The sequence below is a fragment of the Rhinopithecus roxellana genome, chromosome 5 (genome assembly GCF_007565055.1).
Source record: "Rhinopithecus roxellana isolate Shanxi Qingling chromosome 5, ASM756505v1, whole genome shotgun sequence".
Lineage (NCBI taxonomy): Eukaryota > Metazoa > Chordata > Mammalia > Primates > Cercopithecidae > Rhinopithecus > Rhinopithecus roxellana.
Genome location: NC_044553.1, coordinates 29,950,247 through 29,969,089, shown reverse-complemented (window position 1 = coordinate 29,969,089; position 18,843 = coordinate 29,950,247). Strand labels below are relative to the sequence as shown.

General features: G+C 40.1%; 1 protein-coding gene across 6 annotated transcripts in view; it reads left to right on the top strand.

Annotated features, from left to right (window-relative positions):
- TTBK2 (tau tubulin kinase 2) overlaps positions 1-18,843 on the top strand; it is a 178,606-nt gene that overhangs the window by 34,404 nt on the left and 125,359 nt on the right. For 2 of the 6 annotated variants that reach the window (XM_010383778.2, XM_030930648.1), the window contains 2 exons: positions 6,818-6,954; positions 13,191-13,338. In XM_010383778.2, coding sequence (XP_010382080.2) covers positions 6,886-6,954; positions 13,191-13,338 — 217 coding nt within the window. In that variant the 5' untranslated portion in view covers positions 6,818-6,885. Of the gene's footprint in view, positions 1-6,817; positions 6,955-13,190; positions 13,339-18,843 lie in introns of those variants that run through there. The other 4 variants (XM_030930649.1, XM_030930650.1, XM_030930651.1 and 1 more) reach the window with 4 other exon arrangements.

Genomic DNA, 18,843 nt, shown 5'->3' with positions numbered 1-18,843 from the left:
TAAAACTTGCTTAAACTTTCAAAACAATACTTTTTTTAACCTTTTAATGTAGGTAAAAATCCACATTCTTATGCCTCCTTATAATCTTTTTACCAAAGGTGTATTTTACTTTTTTTGTACACCTTGCACATAAACTGATTCTTCAGTAGTACTCAGGAGGCCTTATTACTTTTAAATTATACAACAGTTTTTGCATAAAATTTTTTTTTTTTTTTAGACGGAGTCTCGCTCTGTCGCCCCGGCTGGAGTGCAGTGGCCGGTTCTCAGCTCACTGCAAGCTCCGCCTCCCGGGTTTATGCCATTCTCCTGCCTCAGCCTCCGAGTAGCTGGGACTACAGGCGCCCGCCACCTCGCCCGGCTAGTTTTTTGTATTTTTTAGTAGAGACGGGGTTTCACCGTGTTAGCCAGGATGGTCTCGATCTCCTGACCTCGTGATCCGCCTGTCTCGGCCTCCCAAAGTGCTGGGATTACAGGCTTGAGCCACCGCGCCCGGCCTGCATAAAATTTTTTTTATAACCTTTTTTCTTTCATGACTTTCACAGACAATTTTTTGACATGTCTCAACTTTCTGACTTAGTACAAACATTTTTTTTTTTTTTTTTTGAGGCGGAGTCTGGCTCTGTCGCCCATGCTGGAGTGCAGTGGCCGGATCTCAGCTCACTGCAAGCTCCGCCTCCCGGGTTTACGCCATTCTCCTGCCTCAGCCTCCCGAGTAGCTGGGACTACAGGCGCCCGCCACCTCGCCCGGCTAGTTTTCTTTTTTTTTTTTTTTTTTTTTTTAGTAGAGATGGGGTTTCAACGTGTTAGCCAGGATGGTCTCGATTTCCTGACCTCGTGATCCACCCATCTCAGCCTCCCAAAGTGCTGGGATTACAGGCTTGAGCCATCGCGCCCGGCCAAACATTTTTTTCTTTAACAACCAGTTAATTTATTTCAGGACAAGAATTTACCAAATAACATTATTTTTGTATAAATTCTGCCTCCCCACTTCTTTCCCTTTCTTGAAATTTTTTAACATAGTTCTTAGTGGGGTGGGCTTATTTGTGCTTGACCCATGCTTCTAGAGAAAACACCACACTTACACCACACGCACACCACAAAATAAACAGGTAAAAAGGGCACACACACACTTCTGCAGTTTACACCAAACCAAAATCAAAACCAAAATCAGAGTATCCAGAAATCCAAGCCAGGTCAAAACCAAAACCAAAGTATCAAGCAGTCCAAGTCAAGTCAAAAACAAAAACCAAAGTGCCAGTACAGGCACACCGTGGGTGATCAGGCCATACTTCCACTCAAATGGAGTAGGCAAATTCCCAAGACCAGTCCTGTCAAGCAATTCAAACCAAGTCAAAACCAAAACCAACATCATAGTGCCAATAAAGGCACACCATGGGTGATCAGGCCACGCTTCCACTTAAATGGAGTGGGCAAGTTCCAAAGACTAGTCTTACCAAGTTTCAGATGTCCAGACTCCAAGTGCCAGTTCCTTCCTGGTGTTCAGCCACTGTGTTAATCCTCTGCAGGGGCCTGCTACGTGCTGCTCTGGGGCGAGGCGTTCCACCTGGGCAATTGCCTACCCGGGAGCACTCTTTGGATCTCCTCACTCAGGCTGGCCGGAGTCCCCCGCAGGGATGCTCCACAGGGTAGGCCTAAGTTGCCTAAGGGGCTACCTCGGCTGTCCCTCAGTCATCTCATTTCCTGTTAGGAAACCAAGAAATGTAGCAGGAGGAGCCGCAGACAAAACCTCTCAGACACCGAGTTGTAGAAGGAAAGGCTTTATTCAGCTGGGAGCATTGGCAAGCTACTGCCTTAAAATTCGAGCTTCCTGAGTGCACAATTTCTGTCCCTTTTAAGGGCTCACAACACTAAAGATTTCACACGAAAGGGTTGTGATTGATTTGAGCAAGCAGAGGGTACGTGATAGGGGCTGCAGGCACCGGTGGTCAGAATGAAACAGAACAGAGCAGGGAGTTTCAAAATGTTCTTATACGTTGCTGGGAATCTATGGATAACATCGGTTTCTAAGTCATGAGTTGATTTTTAACTACTAGATTTAGGCCAGACAGGCCCAGGCCCGGTTTTGGGCCTGGCGCCGGGCTGCCTGTCTTTGGTTTCAATTCCTTGTTTTTTTCTTAAAATAGGTACTGAGTGTAAAACAATATAAAACAATATGAGAGGGTCTCTCTCTTTCCTCACAGGGTCTTGCCATGTTGCTTAGGTTGGTCTTGAACTCCTGAGCTCAAGCAATCCACCTGCCTCGGCCTCCCAAAATGCTGGAATTACAGGTGCGAGCCCCCGTGCCCAGCCAAACATTTTATTAAGAAATAAATTTTTGGCCAGGCGCGGTGGCTCAAGCCTGTAATCCCAGCACTTTGGGAGGCCGAGACGGGCGGATCACGAGGTCAGGAGATTGAGACCATCCTGGCTAATACGGTGAAACCCCGTCTCTACTAAAAAAATACAAAAAACTAGCCGGGCGCGGTGGCGGGCGCCTGTAGTCCCAGCTACTCGGGAGGCTGAGGCAGGAGAATGGCGGGAACCCGGGAGGCGGAGCTTGCAGTGAGCTGAGATCCGGCCACTGCACTCCAGCCTGGGTGACACAGTGAGACTCCGTCTCAAAATAAATAAATAAATAAATAAATAAATTTTTTTATTAAGAAAATAAATATGTTAGGCCTAAGTGTAATACCGTCTGTGTTGCAGTTATTTAACTCTGCTGTAGTAGTATGAAATCAGCCATACACAACATATAATTGAATGAGCATGGCTTAGTTCCAATAAAGTGTTATTTATATAAAATCAGGTGCCTTGCCCTGTTGTTATTAATTTTCAAGTGTATGTAGAGTTTCTTGTTATCTTGCTGTTATTGATTTCTAGCTTAATACCATTAAGCTAGAATATACTAGCTTGTTATCAGAGAATACAGTATATATGATTTCAGTTCTTTTAAATTTGCTAAAATTTGTTTCATGACCTGGGATATTATATAGTCTCTTGGCATATGTTCCTTGTGAGTTTGAATGTGTATTCCGCTTTTGTTGGGTGGAGTGTTCTATAAATGTCAGTTCCAGTTGTTGGATGGTTGTGTTTAAGTTCACTGACATCATCCGGGTGTCCTATAATTCACTTTAATTCTATCACTAATTGCTTCAAGGTAATGCAGACCCCACAGGTTACAGTACAGGGCTCAGTCCCACAAAGCCGCCTTCACTTCAGGCTGTAGCACAAGCCACTCAAATTTTCCCTGGTTGAGTGTAAGTTTGGGCCTTCCCACAATCCCCTTGGGTTTAATAATTTGCTCAGAATGACCCACAGAGCTCATGAAAGTGCTATACTTAAAATTACCTTTTTATTATAAAGGATATGAATGAACAATCAGATGAAGAGGACTATATGATAAGTTTGTAAGGCTCCCAAGCACGGGAGCGTCTATCCTCGTGGAGCCAGAGTGTACCACCCTCTTGGTACATCAGTATGTTCACCAACCAGGAAGTTCCCTGAGCCTTGTTGTTCAGAGTGTTTTTTTTCCCCCCGCAATTTCTTTTTTATCTAGCTGAATTTAAGATTTACAGAGTTTTTAATATCCAGAGTTCAGGGCTGGGCACAGTGGCTTATGCCTGTAATCCCAGCGCTTTAGGAGACTGAGGTGGGAGGATCGTTTGAGTCTAGGAGTTCAAGACCAGCTTGGGCAACATACCCAGACCCTGTCTACAAAAAGTGAAGTGAGCTGGGTGTGGTGGCACATGCATGTAGTCTAGCTACTTGGGAAGCTGAGACAGGAGGACTGCTTGAGCCCAGGAGTTTGAGGCTGCAATGAGCTACGACTGCACCACTGCACTCCAGCCTGGGTGACAGTGAGACCCTAAAGTGCTAGGATTACAGGCGTGAGCCACCGTGCCTGGCCTAAATTTTTAATTTCTTTCTTTATGTCTCTTATTTCTTTACTGAGACTTTATATCTTTTTATTCGTTTCTAGGGTGTTCACCTTTATTTCTTGGAGCATTTTTGCCTGATAAATCCTAAATCTGTGTCATCTTGACATTTGTATCTATTGATTGCACTTTCATATATAAATTGAGATATTCTTGGTTCTTTGTGTGCTTGGTAATTTTGGATTGTGTGCCCAACATTAAAAGTGTTTTTTTTTTTTTTTTTTTTTTTTTTTTTTTTTTTTTTAATTTGAGTCTTATTTAAATTCTGTGGAGAATGTTGATTTTTTTTTTTTTTTGAGACGGAGTCTCGTTCTGTCACCCAGGCTGGAATGTAGTGGCACAATCTCGGCTCACTGCAACCTTTGCCTCCCGGATTCAAGCCATTCTCCTGCCTCAGCCTCCTGAGTAGCTGGGGCTACAGGCGCCCGCCACCACGCCTGGCCTAATTTTTGCATTTTTAGTAGAGACAGGGTCTTGCCATGTTGCCCAGGCTGGTCTCGAACTCCTGACCTCAAGAGATCCACCTGTCTCAGCCTCCCAAAGTGTTGGGATTACAGTTGTGAGCCACCATGCCCAGCTGAAGTAATTATTTTCTGTGTGACTATGGCACAAACTCAGTATGCAATGGATGCAATGGGTTATTTTTTAAAAATTCTTTTAGTTCCATAGGTTTTTGGGGAACAGATTGCAGTAGATTATTGGTTTCAGTTTGTTTTGAATTGTCCTTTATTTTTAGTGTGTTTTAAAATTTTTGTCTCTTGAACATGCCGTCATTCGTTTTCTGAACAAAATGCTAAATTTATTGTGTGATATACAAGGGAGAGCCATAATTGTAGGACGTAATTTCTCTGAATGAAACAAACTGCCCAACCAGGTGCAGTGGTTCATGCTTATGATCCCACCATTTTGGGAGGCTGAGGTGGGAGGATCACTGGAGGCCATGAGTCTGAGACCAGCCTGGACAACATAGTGAGACCCTGTCTATTAAAAATAAACAAAGAAACAATGTTATCCAGGTATGGTAGTACGCTCCTGTAGTCCCAGCTCCTTGGGAGGCTGAGATGGGAAGATTGCTTGAGCCCAGGAGTTCAAGGATATAATGAGCTGTGATTGCACCACTGCACTCCAACCTGGGTGACACAGCAATACTTGGTTTTAAAAGAAAAAAGAACAGAAACTGCTGGTCTTAAATAGGATTTGAGGAATTATGGAGTTCAGGGATTGGTGAAGTAGGAGTATTTAGGAATTGATTGACCTTTTATTATGTAAATGTGGTTATGAATTGTGGCATTGCTGACTGGTGACTTGCTGAAGTGATATCACTCATTCAGAGCTTCCTTTGATGGGCGTAGGATGGGTTTAACACCAGTTCTGGTGATTACTTGTTGTTATGGTCCTTTCTGGAATTTGGAGTTTAGAACATTTTTTTTAATCATACGTAAAACATTTACATGGTTCCAGAATCAAAACTATATCACAAGATGCATTCACGGAAGTCTGGCTTTCTTCCTTATCCATTCCATCGTTTTTTTTCTTTCTTTTTTTTTTTTTGAGACAGGATCTTATTCTGTCACCCAGGCTGGAGGGCAGTGGCACCTTCACTGCAACCTCAACCTTCCAAGCTCAAGTGATCCTCCCTGCTCAGACTCCTGAGTAGCTGGGACTACAAGTACGTGCAAGCACATCTGGCTAATTTTTAAATTTGTTGTAGAGATGGGATCTCCCTGTGTTGCCCAGGCTGGTCTCAAACTCCAGGGCTCAAGCATCCCTCTTGCCTCAACCTCCCAAGATGCTGAGATTACAGGTGTGAGCTACCACGCCTGGCCTTTTTTTTTTTTGCTTTCTATTGAGTAAAGGTTGAAACAGTCTGCAGGCCAAATTTGGCCCACATTAATTTTTTTTTTTTGTAAATAAGATTTTGTTGGAGCACAGCCATACTCATTGATTTACATAATTGTGTATGGCTTTTGTGCTACAGTGGCAGAATCGAGTAACTATAACAGAATACAGTATGTGGCCTAGAGACTAAAATATTTACTCTCCAGACCTGTATTGAAAAAATTTGAAGACTCCTGCTACAAAGAATCATTTTCATTAAGTTTTAGCTTATCTGTCCTTCTTTTCCTTTCTTTTTAAAAAACAAAAGCAGATACTTAAATATACTCAACATTTATCTCCTTTTTCTGCAAAGTATAGCATACTATAAACCCTTTACTGTCTTGCCTTTTTTCACTAAACAATGTATCTTGAAAGTCACTCTGTATCAATATCTTTTTCATTCCTGGGCTAGGTTACAGTTTTCATCTCCTTTAGGCTGTATTTTTGTGCTATATCTTCATTTTCTACAGGTATGCTGTTCATCTTACTAATATCCTCTTTTTCTTAGAACGTCGTTGTATCAGGTTTGGTCAACAACCATTTTCTTTGTTAGTATTTATTTCCTATGCATTTTAAGTGCATTTTGTAACATTAAAATATTATTAGCTATAATGATATTAAGCTCTAAGTTACAAACTGTAAGCAGTTGTAAATTAGATACTGTGTCTTTTCAGCAGTGTATTGTACTCAGGATAGTCATCTACCTAGTTCAAGTGCCATGACATCATGCTTGCCCTATAATCTAACAATCTCAGTTATTATAAATAATACCTGTGTTTTAACACTATCTTTGTAACGCCTAGCTATTTCACTGGGCATCTGTAATGGCAAGATATGTGGTTTTAAAAAATATGCATTAAACATTTCTGGGTCTTTTTCCCCTTCTTCCCAACAAAGTAGCCAAACTAATGTATAGTATTAGTAGTGCTTCCTGATGTTGGAATGTTATTTGTGTTGATTAGTTAACCCTAATATACTGCTACTATTTTTTGTTGTTGTTTTAGGTTAAATGGAAACCACCCTTGGGAACTGGATGCCTGTGTAACTGTTCTACCATAATCAGTGTATTGCAATGAGCGGGGGAGGAGAGCAGCCGGATATCCTGAGTGTTGGAATCCTAGTGAAAGAAAGATGGAAAGTGGTGAGTGTACATCTCAGAATGTGTATGTGTGTGTGTGTGTGTATACATATCAGGGTAATTTTTGGTATCCTGATAAAAATAGCATTTCATTAGGAAATATTATATACATTACTTATATGCCTAAAGCAGTTATTTACAGTTATTTTTCTATGATTAAGCTCTGTTTATACCCTAATTCTTAGTCTTCATGTAGTACTAAATTTTTGAACAAATGAAAAAAATACAGTGTTTGAAATTACAGTGAGCTGGCCGGGCGCGGTGACTCACGCCTGTAATCCCAGCACTTAGGGAGGCGGAGGCGGGCCGATCATGAGGTCAGGAGATCGCGGCCATCCTGGCTAACACAGTGAAACCCCATCTCTACTGAAAAAAAATACAAACAATTAGCTGGGCGTGGTGCCGGTGCCTCTAGTCCCAGCTACTAGGGAGGCTGAGGCAGGAGAATGGTGTGAACCCGGGAGGCGGAGCTTGCAGTGAGCTGAGATCACACCACTGCACTCCAGCCTGGGCGACAGAGCAAGACTCCATCTCAAAAAAAAAAAAAAAAAAGCAAGTCCAATGAGCTGCTCTTTTTTTTTTATTATTAAGGAAAATTGTAAGTATACATAGAAAATAGAGACTTATATAATGAACCTCCATGTACTCATGACCCAAGTTAAATAGTCATCAATGTATGATTAATCTTGTTTCATCTCTCTCCCAGAATATTTTGAAGTGATATTTAACCTTAGCATTTCTTCTGTGTGTACTTCAGTATGTATCTCTAACAAATAAGGACTTACTTTTAAAAACATAATCGTGATACCATTATCATACCTTAAAAATAATAATTTCTTTCCTGCTGACTCCTCCCCCAAGGTTGTGTATCATTTTGTCTGTTAGCCTGTGGTATTTTCAGCTACTTTCTACTGTTATAAAATACTGTAGTAGTACTAAAAACAGGTAATCATTTCTTAATATCACCAAATATAATTTTAGTTTTCACATTCTCCTGATTGTAAAGTATTTTGAACAGTCTGAATCAAGATCCAAATAAAATCTGGATATTGTAATTAGTTGCCATCACTTAAGTTTCTTTTCATTTCTAGATTCCTTCCTCTTTATTGTTCTTTTTTTCCCCTTACGATTTATTTACTGAAGAAATTAGGTGATTTGTCTGTAGAATTTCCCATGGTTTGGATTTTGCTATCTGCTTCCATTTGATGTTAACACGTTTCTCTGTCTTGTGTATTTCCTGTAAATTGGTAGTTATATCTACAGGCTGGATTAGATCTGACTTTAGGTTTGTTTTGAGATGGGGACATCTTTTTTTCATAAATGTTATTGTGAGCCTTCACTAGGAGGCATATAATATCTTATTGTCCATCTGTCTATCTTTTTTGTGGTGGTAACACTGTTGATGATCATTGCCTAGGTCTATTATTTAGGGATTGCAAATTGGTGATATTCCATAATTCATTTATTAGCTGAAATGTATCTGTAAGGACAAGTTTTTTATCATCAATTATTTGATTATCTTGAGGTACAATTTGATTAGGAAAACAAGATAAATACTTGTTTCTCTTTTTTAATTTACCAGTTTTCAAAACAATGAATTGGTTTTTTGCCATTCTCCAAAAGTGATCAATTAGATTTGTTTTTTAGTATAATTAAGAAGGATGTAAACAAATTTGATGTGTTTCAGTCCATGGTAGTTATCCTTATAAATGTTTAAATTGTCTTATTTGACTAAGGGGACACACTTCACATTGTCTTCTGAGTTCTTTTGACAAGATCCTAATAGTCTTTCGATGACTTTCTCTCCCTAGACCTAGAATCTGCCATCTCTCTAATACTACTCATTTCTTTAAGGAACTATTTTTGTTTTGGATATATTTAAATATTTTTTTATTGCTACACAGTCCACCAAAGTTTTTTTCCATTAGTAGGTTTTACAAAGCTATTTTAATGGTTCCCTTAATTTATGAACAGATTGGAAAAAGAAGACCCTTTAGAAATAGAATTTTTATTTTTTATTTGTATGGTACAGTGTGTTTTACTGATTAGGTAAGTCAGTAGACTTTGAAAATTTACTTGACCAAATATAAGAAAACTATGTCATCATCATGGACTGGTGCAGGGAGATTCACCAGTTGCTAATCTTTTATGTAAGTCAGACCTGAGTGTTGCTTTGGTGAGAGGATTACACTAAGCACTGTGTTAAGGCTGGTTTGTTCTCCAGTGGACATATCAAAAGGTGACAAGTGGAAACTCTTAATTGGCATGGTTCCCTTGTCCTGGTAATTAGAACTAATATATCTGAGGAACTTATCTCCAACATTTGGGAGGGCATAGGGGCATTTTTAGTTAAAAAAAAAAAATGACAAGCTCATTGTTACAGATGATGTTTTAGTTATTTATTGTTATGTAACAAACTACATCAAAATTTAGAAACTTAAAACAATCATTTTATTTTGCTTGCAGTTTTGTGCCTTAGGAATTTGGGAAGAGTTTGCCTGGGTGATTTGTCTCTTAGCTATGTGGCATTAGCAGGATTGTTTCAGTTAGAGGATCCATTTAGAAATGGTTTCTTCACTCACTTGTCTGGTATCATGGGGTTCCTTAGCTCTTCACCCCCAACTCCCAACCCCCAACCTGGTGGCTTGTTTTCTAGGGCATAACCACGTGGCTGTGGCTTCTCAGGATGGTCCCATTTCTTTCTTTTTTTTTTTTGAGACGACGTCTTACTCTGTTGCCCAGGCTGGAGTGCAGTGGCGCGATCTCCACTCACCACAGCCTCGCCTCCCGGGTTCAAGCGACTCTCCTGCCTCAGCCTTCCGAGTAGCTGAGATTACAAGCGTGCACCATCACACCGGCTAATTTTTGTATTTTTAGTAGAGACGGGGTTTCACCATGTTGGCAAGGCTGCTCTTAAACTCCCAACCTCAGGTGATCTACCCGCCTCGACCTCCCAAAGTGCTGGGATTACAGATGTGAGCCATTGCTACCGGCCAGATGGTCCCATTTCTTACATGGTGGCTAGCTTTCAAGAGACAGGAAATGGAAGCTACCAGGCTGGTTAAGGGCTGTCCTCAGAGCTGGCACAGTGTCACTTTGCCCTATTCTGTTGATGAAAGCAGTTAAGGGGAAAATGGACTCTATGCCTTGATGGGGGAGTAGCAAGGTCACATTGCCTTCATCAGTGTGAAAGGTTTTCTTCACATTGAAGAAGAGCAGGGATGGATGATATTATTGTGCCTATTGTTGGAAAATACAATCTCCCACAGACCTTACCTCTATTCTTCCTGTAATCTGTGTACCCCAATCATACTAAACTGCCTCTCTCTTTGCCTCATAAACCTTGATAGTTTCTTAGGGCTTTATCAGGCCAATTAAAAAATGCTCTATTAATGTTTAAATGGCATTATAGGGATAGAAATAGACAAAGAAGCAAGAACATTTACTTCAGCCTAGATGTTTTATTCTGTCATTTAATAAGGTTTTTTTGTGAGGTAAAACATGAAGCTGCGTCTACCAGTCCTTAGTTAGAAAGGAATCTGTTTGGTACTGTGTATGAGTTTTCAAAGCTACACTAGGTTTTATGTAATGGGCAAAATATGAAGAATCATAAGTATATCAATCAAGGCCCATGAAGGAACAATTTATTTAACTGAATGCCTCTGGGACTTTTTTTTTTTTTGAGACAGAGTCTCACACTGTCGCTCAGGCTGGAGTGCAGTGGCGTGATCTCTGCTCACTGCAACCTCCGCCTCCCGGGTTCAAGCGATTCTCCTGCCTCAGCCTCCTGAGTAGCTGGGATTATAGGCACGCCCCACCACGCCTGGCTAATTTTTGTATTTTTAGTAGAGGCGGGGTTTCTCCATGTTGGTCAGGCTGGTCTCAAACTCCTGACCTCGTGATCCACCCGCCTCAGCCTCCCAAAGTGCTGGGGTTATAGGTGTGAGCTACCACACCTGGCCACTTCTGGAACTTTGTAAAAATCTTGAACTTATCCTGTAGTTTCATGTAGTATTCCTTTCCCATCACCAAATGACAATAAAGCAGGATCAGCCGAGTGTGGTGGCTCATGCCTGGAATCCCAGCACTTTGGGAGGCAGAGGTGGGCAGATCACTTGAGATCAGGAGTTTGAGACCAGCCTGACCAACATGGTGAGACCCCATCTCTACTAAAAATACGTAAATTAGCCAGGCGTGGTGGCGCACACCTGTAATCCCAGCTACTGGGGAGGCTGAGGCAGGAGAATTGCTTGAACCCAGGAGGCCGAGGTTGCAGTGAGCCAAGATCATGTCACTGCACTCCAGCCCTGGCGACAGTGTGAGACTACCAACTGAAAAAATTAAAAAAAAAAAAAAAGAAAAAAGAAAAAAAAATAAAGACGGATTATGGCTCACATGTGCAAAGTAGTAAGTATAGGATTATATTTGTAAGTTAGCACTTTGCCAAATGCTCTGGGGGACACAAGGAAATAGAATAGAACAAATGGCCATCTCTTCGAAGAAGCTTAGTTTCTCTGTAGCAGGATAGGATATTGACAATGGAAAGTTAATCAACATGACAGTTTAAAAACAAGGTATTGGCCGGGCGCGGTGGCTCAAGCCTGTAATCCCAGCACTTTGGGAGGCCGAGACGGGTGGATCACGAGGTCAGGAGATCGAGACCATCCTGGCTAACACGGTGAAACCCCGTCTCTACTAAAAAATACAAAAAACTAGCCAGGCGTGGTGGCGGGCGCCTGTAGTCCCAGCTACTCGGGAGGCTGAGGCAGGAGAATGGCGTGAACCCGGGAGGCGGAGCTTGCAGTGAGCTGAAGTGAGCTGAGATCCGGCCACTGCACTCCAGCCCGGGCGGCAGAGCGAGACTCCATCTCAAAAAAAAATAAAAATAAAAATAAAAATAAAAACAAGGTATTTCATGGACATAATTTGAAAAATACAAGGTAATAATACAAGTGATATCTGAGCCCTGGCCCGGTACCTGAGGTATGGCCCGGTAAAGTGATTAATTGAATGATTAAACAAATAATTACCGTAGAAATTCAGAAGATAAATTAACCTAGATGTAGTAATCAGTGATGATCAAATGGAGAAAGAGGTCGAACATGGAACTGGGGCGTTTTGAGCTGGTTAGGATTTAGGACTCTGTGCCTATGATGACTTCCTACATTATATCACATCCTGGATGTTGGATAATGTGATAAGGAGACAACCTAGTTTCAGGAAATGGAAAATAATTGCTGTGTCTAGCTTGAAGTATCTACCCCCACAACCCAGCTTTCAGAGCCTACAGGTGCAGTTGCCGCTGACTCTTCAGAACTTGCTTATGATACTTAGACCAGCATTCTCATATACCCCAGTTAAGCTAACATACTTTATCAGAGAGAATAGTGTTTGTTGAACTTGCTTAAATTGATTAGTTTTTACTCTTTTATGAATAAATAGATGTATAGTGAATTCTGGGATAGTTTGGTACTGGAGTTCTCTGCCTGCTCTGTGAACCCTGTTAGGTACACCTGAGAGAAGGGTAAGTGGTGGTGAGAGGGCTGGGTGATTTTGTAGTGTTTTTTGTTTTTTTCGTTTTTGAGATGGAGTCTCCCTGTCACCCAGGTTAGAATGCAGTGGCAGGATCTTGGCTTACTACTGCCTCTGCCTCCTGGGTTCAAGCAATTCTCCTGCCTCAACCTCCTGAGTAGCTGGGATTACAGGCATGTGCCACTGTGCCTGGCTAATTTTTGTATTGTTTAGTAGAGATGGGATTTTACCATGTTGGCCAGGCTGGTCTTGAACTCCTGACCTCAAGTGAGCCTCCCGCCTCAGCCTCCCAAAGTGCTAGGATTATAGGAGTGAGCCACTACACTCAGCCAGGATTTCATAGTTTAAAAAGTTTTCCTTAAAATTAAAACAACAAATCTGGTTGTTGAGTGGCATTTGTAGGAAGAGATTCTTTCAAATACTGTATTGTTGGTGACATTTCTGATGCTGGCTGTCAACCAAATTTTAAAATTGTTTGTGGGTGAAATAATTTCGTTACTTTTTTGTGGATAAACCTGTGGGGAAAGGTTTTGATGTTATTTTCAGGCCTATGTTTTCTTGGCATATACATAGTTAATTTAACAATATTGAAATATTTTATAAAACAGATTATAAAATTATACATTTTCTAAATATAAGAGATCAGTTGCTTTCAAGTTAGAATCTTCTAGTAATTTTGAGTGTGTGTGTTCTTATTTTCTGTGCAGTTGAGAAAGATTGGGGGTGGGGGCTTTGGAGAAATTTACGATGCCTTGGACATGCTCACCAGGGAGAATGTTGCACTGAAGGTGGAATCAGCTCAACAACCAAAACAAGTTCTGAAAATGGAAGTTGCTGTTTTGAAAAAGCTGCAAGGTAAGCCCTTTGTAGAATATACAATTTAAGATTTGTATGATAATTTATAATTTATTTGTATCTTCCTGAACCTTAATTACATTCTTTAAGTACTAATTGAATGTACTGGTGTCAGCCGGGTATAAATACGCTGAGCATTTTTCTCTTGGAAATTTTATAACTAGTTAGTAGTAGTAGAAATATGTAATTACTTAGAATAATTGGGCTTTGGGAGTTCCTTTCACGGAGTAAGGATGAGAGAGTGTGAATTAGCAGAATTTTTACTGCTTTGGAAAGTATTGTCGTAAGTCTGCTATTTGCCTTTCTTTTTTAAACTACCAATAATAAATACCTCTGAGTTGTCTCTACTCATGTCTTTGGATGTTAAATGTGTTTTAATCACAGTAAGGAAGCTGCTTTCAAATCACACTGCGGGATGGATTAAAAACAATACTGTTGATTACGTGTTGATTCATATTAACTTCAGTTTCAGAAAGTAACTGTTTCTGGCCCTGTTGTCATTTTTGAAGTCCATTTTACTACTTGGGCCCCATTTGTTTTTATTATAAAAATGAATAATTTTTTTTCTGACATGAATCCAGTGGTATAAAACCCTGAATACATTGCTAGTTTGTGTTCACCTTTGTATTCTCAGCTTAATGACATACTGTCTGGTATTACTTATATTTAAATGTTTGATCTGAAACAAAATTAAATAGGGATGATCATTTTCCTTTGCCCCAGGCATATCCAAGTTTCTCTACCAGTTGACTCATTTGATTAGAGAATGATGCTAATAAAATTATAGATCTGTTTTTATAGTCATTTTTAGCTCAAACTTAGCTTCTCCACAACATGGTAAATCAGGAAAACAGTGGATAGATTAGCACCCATTGTCAATACTAGAAAAATAAATAATTGGAGAAGAAAGAATAGGTAAAAGGATGGCTCTCTCTTTTTCTGACCTTTTCTATTTTCTCCCCATTTCTCTTGAGTTGTTGTTCTCAACTCAGTGGTGTAGAGGCTACACACAGGTACAGCCAGACCTACATCTTCCTGGGTTGCACAGATCCCAGGATACCTGTGTTACTCTCAGCCAAGCCCATGAAGGTATGTCAGCATCAGCTTAGTGTGGATAGTGCCACTTCACCTTTCTCCTACTTGGCCCCAAGGAGATGCTTCCAGGTGAGGCAGGATACAGCTTTGCTGCCCCTTCAGGAGGTTCTTCTGCTTAATTTGACTATGGTTTACTCAGGATTCTATTTGATAAAGCTTGAAGATCAGTTTAGTACCTTTTATGAATGAGTTAGAGACCCTTGGATGCTAGCTCTCTCCTTTTCTTGTATTTTATTTTTCACGTTATTAACTAAAATATTTTTCCTATCTGCTTATAAACACATGACATCCCATTCTTAAGAACCCTTCACTTTCCAAAAATAAATTGATTTTCAATCTTCTGGTCCCTATTTCAGTGAGGCAGTCCTTGACTCTCTTCTCTTGGCTTCCTAACTTATGCCTCCTGCATACGTATTCCTCACAACTTCATTTTGTTGAGGGTGCTTTGTAATCTGGACCATTCTGATAACATTTTTATGGGACTGAGCTGCTCTTGCTGTCATGTTGGCATAATGACTTCTTACTGAATGATCCCAATGAAAAGGCTGAGTGTAAGGAAAAAGGTATTTAACCAGAGGCTAACCCTTCATAGGATTAGTTAATTTTTAAATTGATGTTCAATTTTTGATAGCTGGGATACGGGTTTTTTTTTTTTTTTTTTTTTTTGAGTCAGAGTCTTGCTCTGTCACCAGGCTGGAGTGCAGTGGCGCGACCTCAGCTCACTGCAACCTCTGCCTCTGGGGTTCAAGTGATTCTGCTGCCTCAGCCTCCCGAGTAGCTCAGACTGCAGGCACATGCCTCCACACCCAGCTAATTTTTGTATTTTTAGTAGAGATGGGGTTTCACCATGTTGGCCAGGGTGGTCTCGATCTCTTGACCTCATGATCTGCCCACCTCAGTCTCCCAAAGTGCTGGGATTACAGACATCAGCCACTGCGCCTGGCCGGGATTTTTTTTTTTTTTTTTTTAAACAAGATAAAAAGATATTTTATGATGAATTAGCCCGACCCCTAATTCTGTTCCTTTTAATCAATTCCTCTTCTCAAAATTCATATACTGCCTGCTGTCACATTCCCTCAGTTCTCAATTTTCTTTCTCATAGTCTTTTCTGTACTTAACAACCCTAGATTTTCTCAGTTCAGTCAAAACTCTCATTAATAGTATGTTCCTTTCTCTTTGAACCTAAAGTGTGAAGGCCTTAACATTTCACCCTGTATTTTCTTCTGAGTGACCTTCCCCCATGCTGCTGTATCAGATTACTCTCTTTTCAAAGCTTTCTGAAATATTCTGGATGTAACCTGCAATTCTCCAATGAATCAAGCTAGACTCTTGAATTTTTTTTTTTTTTTTAGTTGAAGTCTTGCTCTATTGCCCAGGCTGGAGTGCAGTGGCACGCTATCAGTTCACTGCAACCTCTGCCTCCCAGGTTCAAGCGATTCTCCTGCCTCAGACTCCCAAGTAGCTAGGACTACAGGTGGGTGCCACCACGCCCAGCTAATTTTTTGTAGTTTTAGTAGAGATGGGGTTTCACCATGTTGGCCAGGCGGGTAACTCCAGACTTCAGACAATCCTCCCATCTTGGCTTCCCAAAGTGTTGGGATTACAGGCATGAGCCACCACACCTGGCCAAGACTCTTGAATTTTACTTAGTTTTTACAAATGTATTTTAATGTTTATCTGCTTATAAACTAAATTATCTATTTATAAGCCTATTAGGTAGTACTTCTGTACCTATTATTATTATTATTCTCCAAAGTGTTCCTAATAAGTAGAGCCATAAAACTTATTAAGTCTATCCTTTTATTCACAGTATTGTTCAGAGATACATCTCTGTATAAACATTTATGTGTATCTCTTCCCCCTCTCTGTTTGCAGCTGTATTATCTTCATCCTTTGTTTTTCAGTTTATTTGCTTTGAAACTATGCAAAGGTGGTCATTGCCATTCTAATCTGTTAGATTCCTTTTTCTTCCACTTTAAATGATTGTTTTATAATGATATCCTACCTGTCTTCACTTCTCCATTTTCTTTTTTTATTAAAAAATTTTTTTGTTGTGTTTTCCTCAGTTTTCATGATCTCTTGTGCTGTATCTCAACACACCAGTTTTGTTGTTGTTGTTGTTGTGTTGTTGTATTTTCTTTTTAATAAGTATAGTTTAGGCCAGGCGCGGTGGCTCATGCCTGTAATCCCACCACTTTGGGAGGCCAGGGTGGGTGGATCGCCTGAGGTCGGGAGTTCGAGACCAACCTGGGTGACATGGTAAAACCCCATCTCTACTAAAAAATTCGAAATTTAGCCAAGTGTGGTGGTGTGCACCTGTAATCTCAGCTACTCTGGAGGCTGAGGTATGAGAATCGCTTGAGCCCAGTAGGCAGAGGTTGCAGTAAGCCAAGAAGGTGCCATTGCACTCTAGCCTGGGTAACAGAGCCAGACCCTGTCTCAAATAAAAAAGTATAGATTTGCAGTGCCATTGTAAGAGAAAAAAAACTTCTGTCCTTTGGTTTCAAATCTGATCATTAGTCATTTCTACAGTGAAATGATGGTTCCTCAGGAACCATCAGTATTTCTAAAAAAGTTAGATTTCCATTCTAGTCTTAATAGAATTTGGTACACACCTAGAATCCAGAAGTGAGACAGGCAGATCTTTTATTTATTTATTTATTTATTTATTTATTTATTTATTTATGGGACAAGGTCTCACTCTGTCACCCAGGCTGGAGTGCGGTGGCCCAAACACAGCTCACTGCAGCCTCAATCTTTTGGCTCAACCAGTCCTCTGGCCTCAGCCTCCAGAGTAGCTGGGACCACAGGTGTGTGCCACCACACTCGGCTATTTTTTTTTTTTTTTTGTAGAGACATAGAGTCTAGCTATGTTGCCCAGGCTGATCTCAAATTCCTGGGCTCAAGCAGTCGTCTTGCCTCGGCCTCCCAGAATGCTGGGATTAAAGATGTGAACCACCACGCCCAGCCTGAGACAGGCAAATATTAAATTTTCTTTTTTCTCTAATTTTTAAAATACTTTTTTAAAAAGACAGTTTTAGGTTCACAGCAAAATTGAGAGGAAAGTATAGAGGTATCCTATATATTGCCTGCCCTCTCACATGTATGTACTCCCTCAGGATCATCATCCCCCACAGCTGTACATTTGTTACAATTGATGAACTACATTGATACATCATTATCATTCAGATCCCATAGTTTTACAATAGGGTTCACTCTTATTGAACATTCTGTGGGTCTGGATGAATGTGTAATGACATATATCCACCATTATGTGTATACAGGTGCTGCTCAACTTATGATGGGGTTATGTTCTGATAAACCCGTTTAAGTTGAAAAATTGTAAATTGAACCATTGTATGTCAGGAACCATCTCTCTCTCTTTTCACTGCCCTAAAAATCCTCTGTGCAGTCTCCGTTTCCCTGCTTCCTAAACTCTGGTGATGACTAATCTTTTTACTTTCTCTTTAATTTTGCCTTCTCCAGATGTCATATATTTAGAATCATACATTTATTGGCTTCTTTCATTTAGTAATATGTACTTAAGTTTCCTCCACATCTTTGCATGGCTTGATAGGTCATTTTTTTTTAACATTTAATAATATTCCATTGTCTAGAGGTACCACAGGTCATTTATCCATTCACCTAATGAGGGATATCTTGGTTGCTGTGCAGATTTTTGTGTGGTATGTATTAGTTTTCTACTCGTTTGGGGAAATACCAAAGAGCATTATTGCTGGATTTGATAATAAGAGTGTTTAGTTTTGTAAGAAACTGCCAAATTTTCTTCCAAAGTGGCTGTATCATTTTGCATTCTCATCAGCAATGAATGACAGTTCCTGTTGTTCCACATCCTCACGAGCATTTGGTATTGTCAGTGTTCTGGATTTTGGTCATCTAATAGGTGTGTAGTGACATCTCATTGTCATTAATTTGCATTTCTCTAATGATGTGTGATGTGGAGCACTTTTTCATGTGCTTATTTGCCATCTGTATATCTTCTTTGGTGGGGTGTCAGAAGTGTTTGACCGATTTTAAAATCAGGTTATTTGTTTTCTTATTGTTGAGTTTTTAGAATTATTCAAATATTTGGATATCAGTCTTTTATCATATAGGTCTTTTGCAAATATTTTGAATTTTCTCTATTGATTTTCTATGTTTAATTTGATTGATTTCTGCTCTAGTTTTTATTATTTCTTCTCTTCTGCTTTAATTTGCTTTCTGTTTTCTAGTTTCCTAAAGTAAAAACTTTGGTTATTGATTTTAGATCTTTCTTTTCTACTACATGCACTCAGTGCTATAAATTTCCCTTCAAGCACCATTTTCAGTGCGTTCCAGAAATTTTGATGTTATATTTTATTTTTATTCAGCGTGAAATACTTTAAAACTTCTTATGATAGTTCTTCTTTG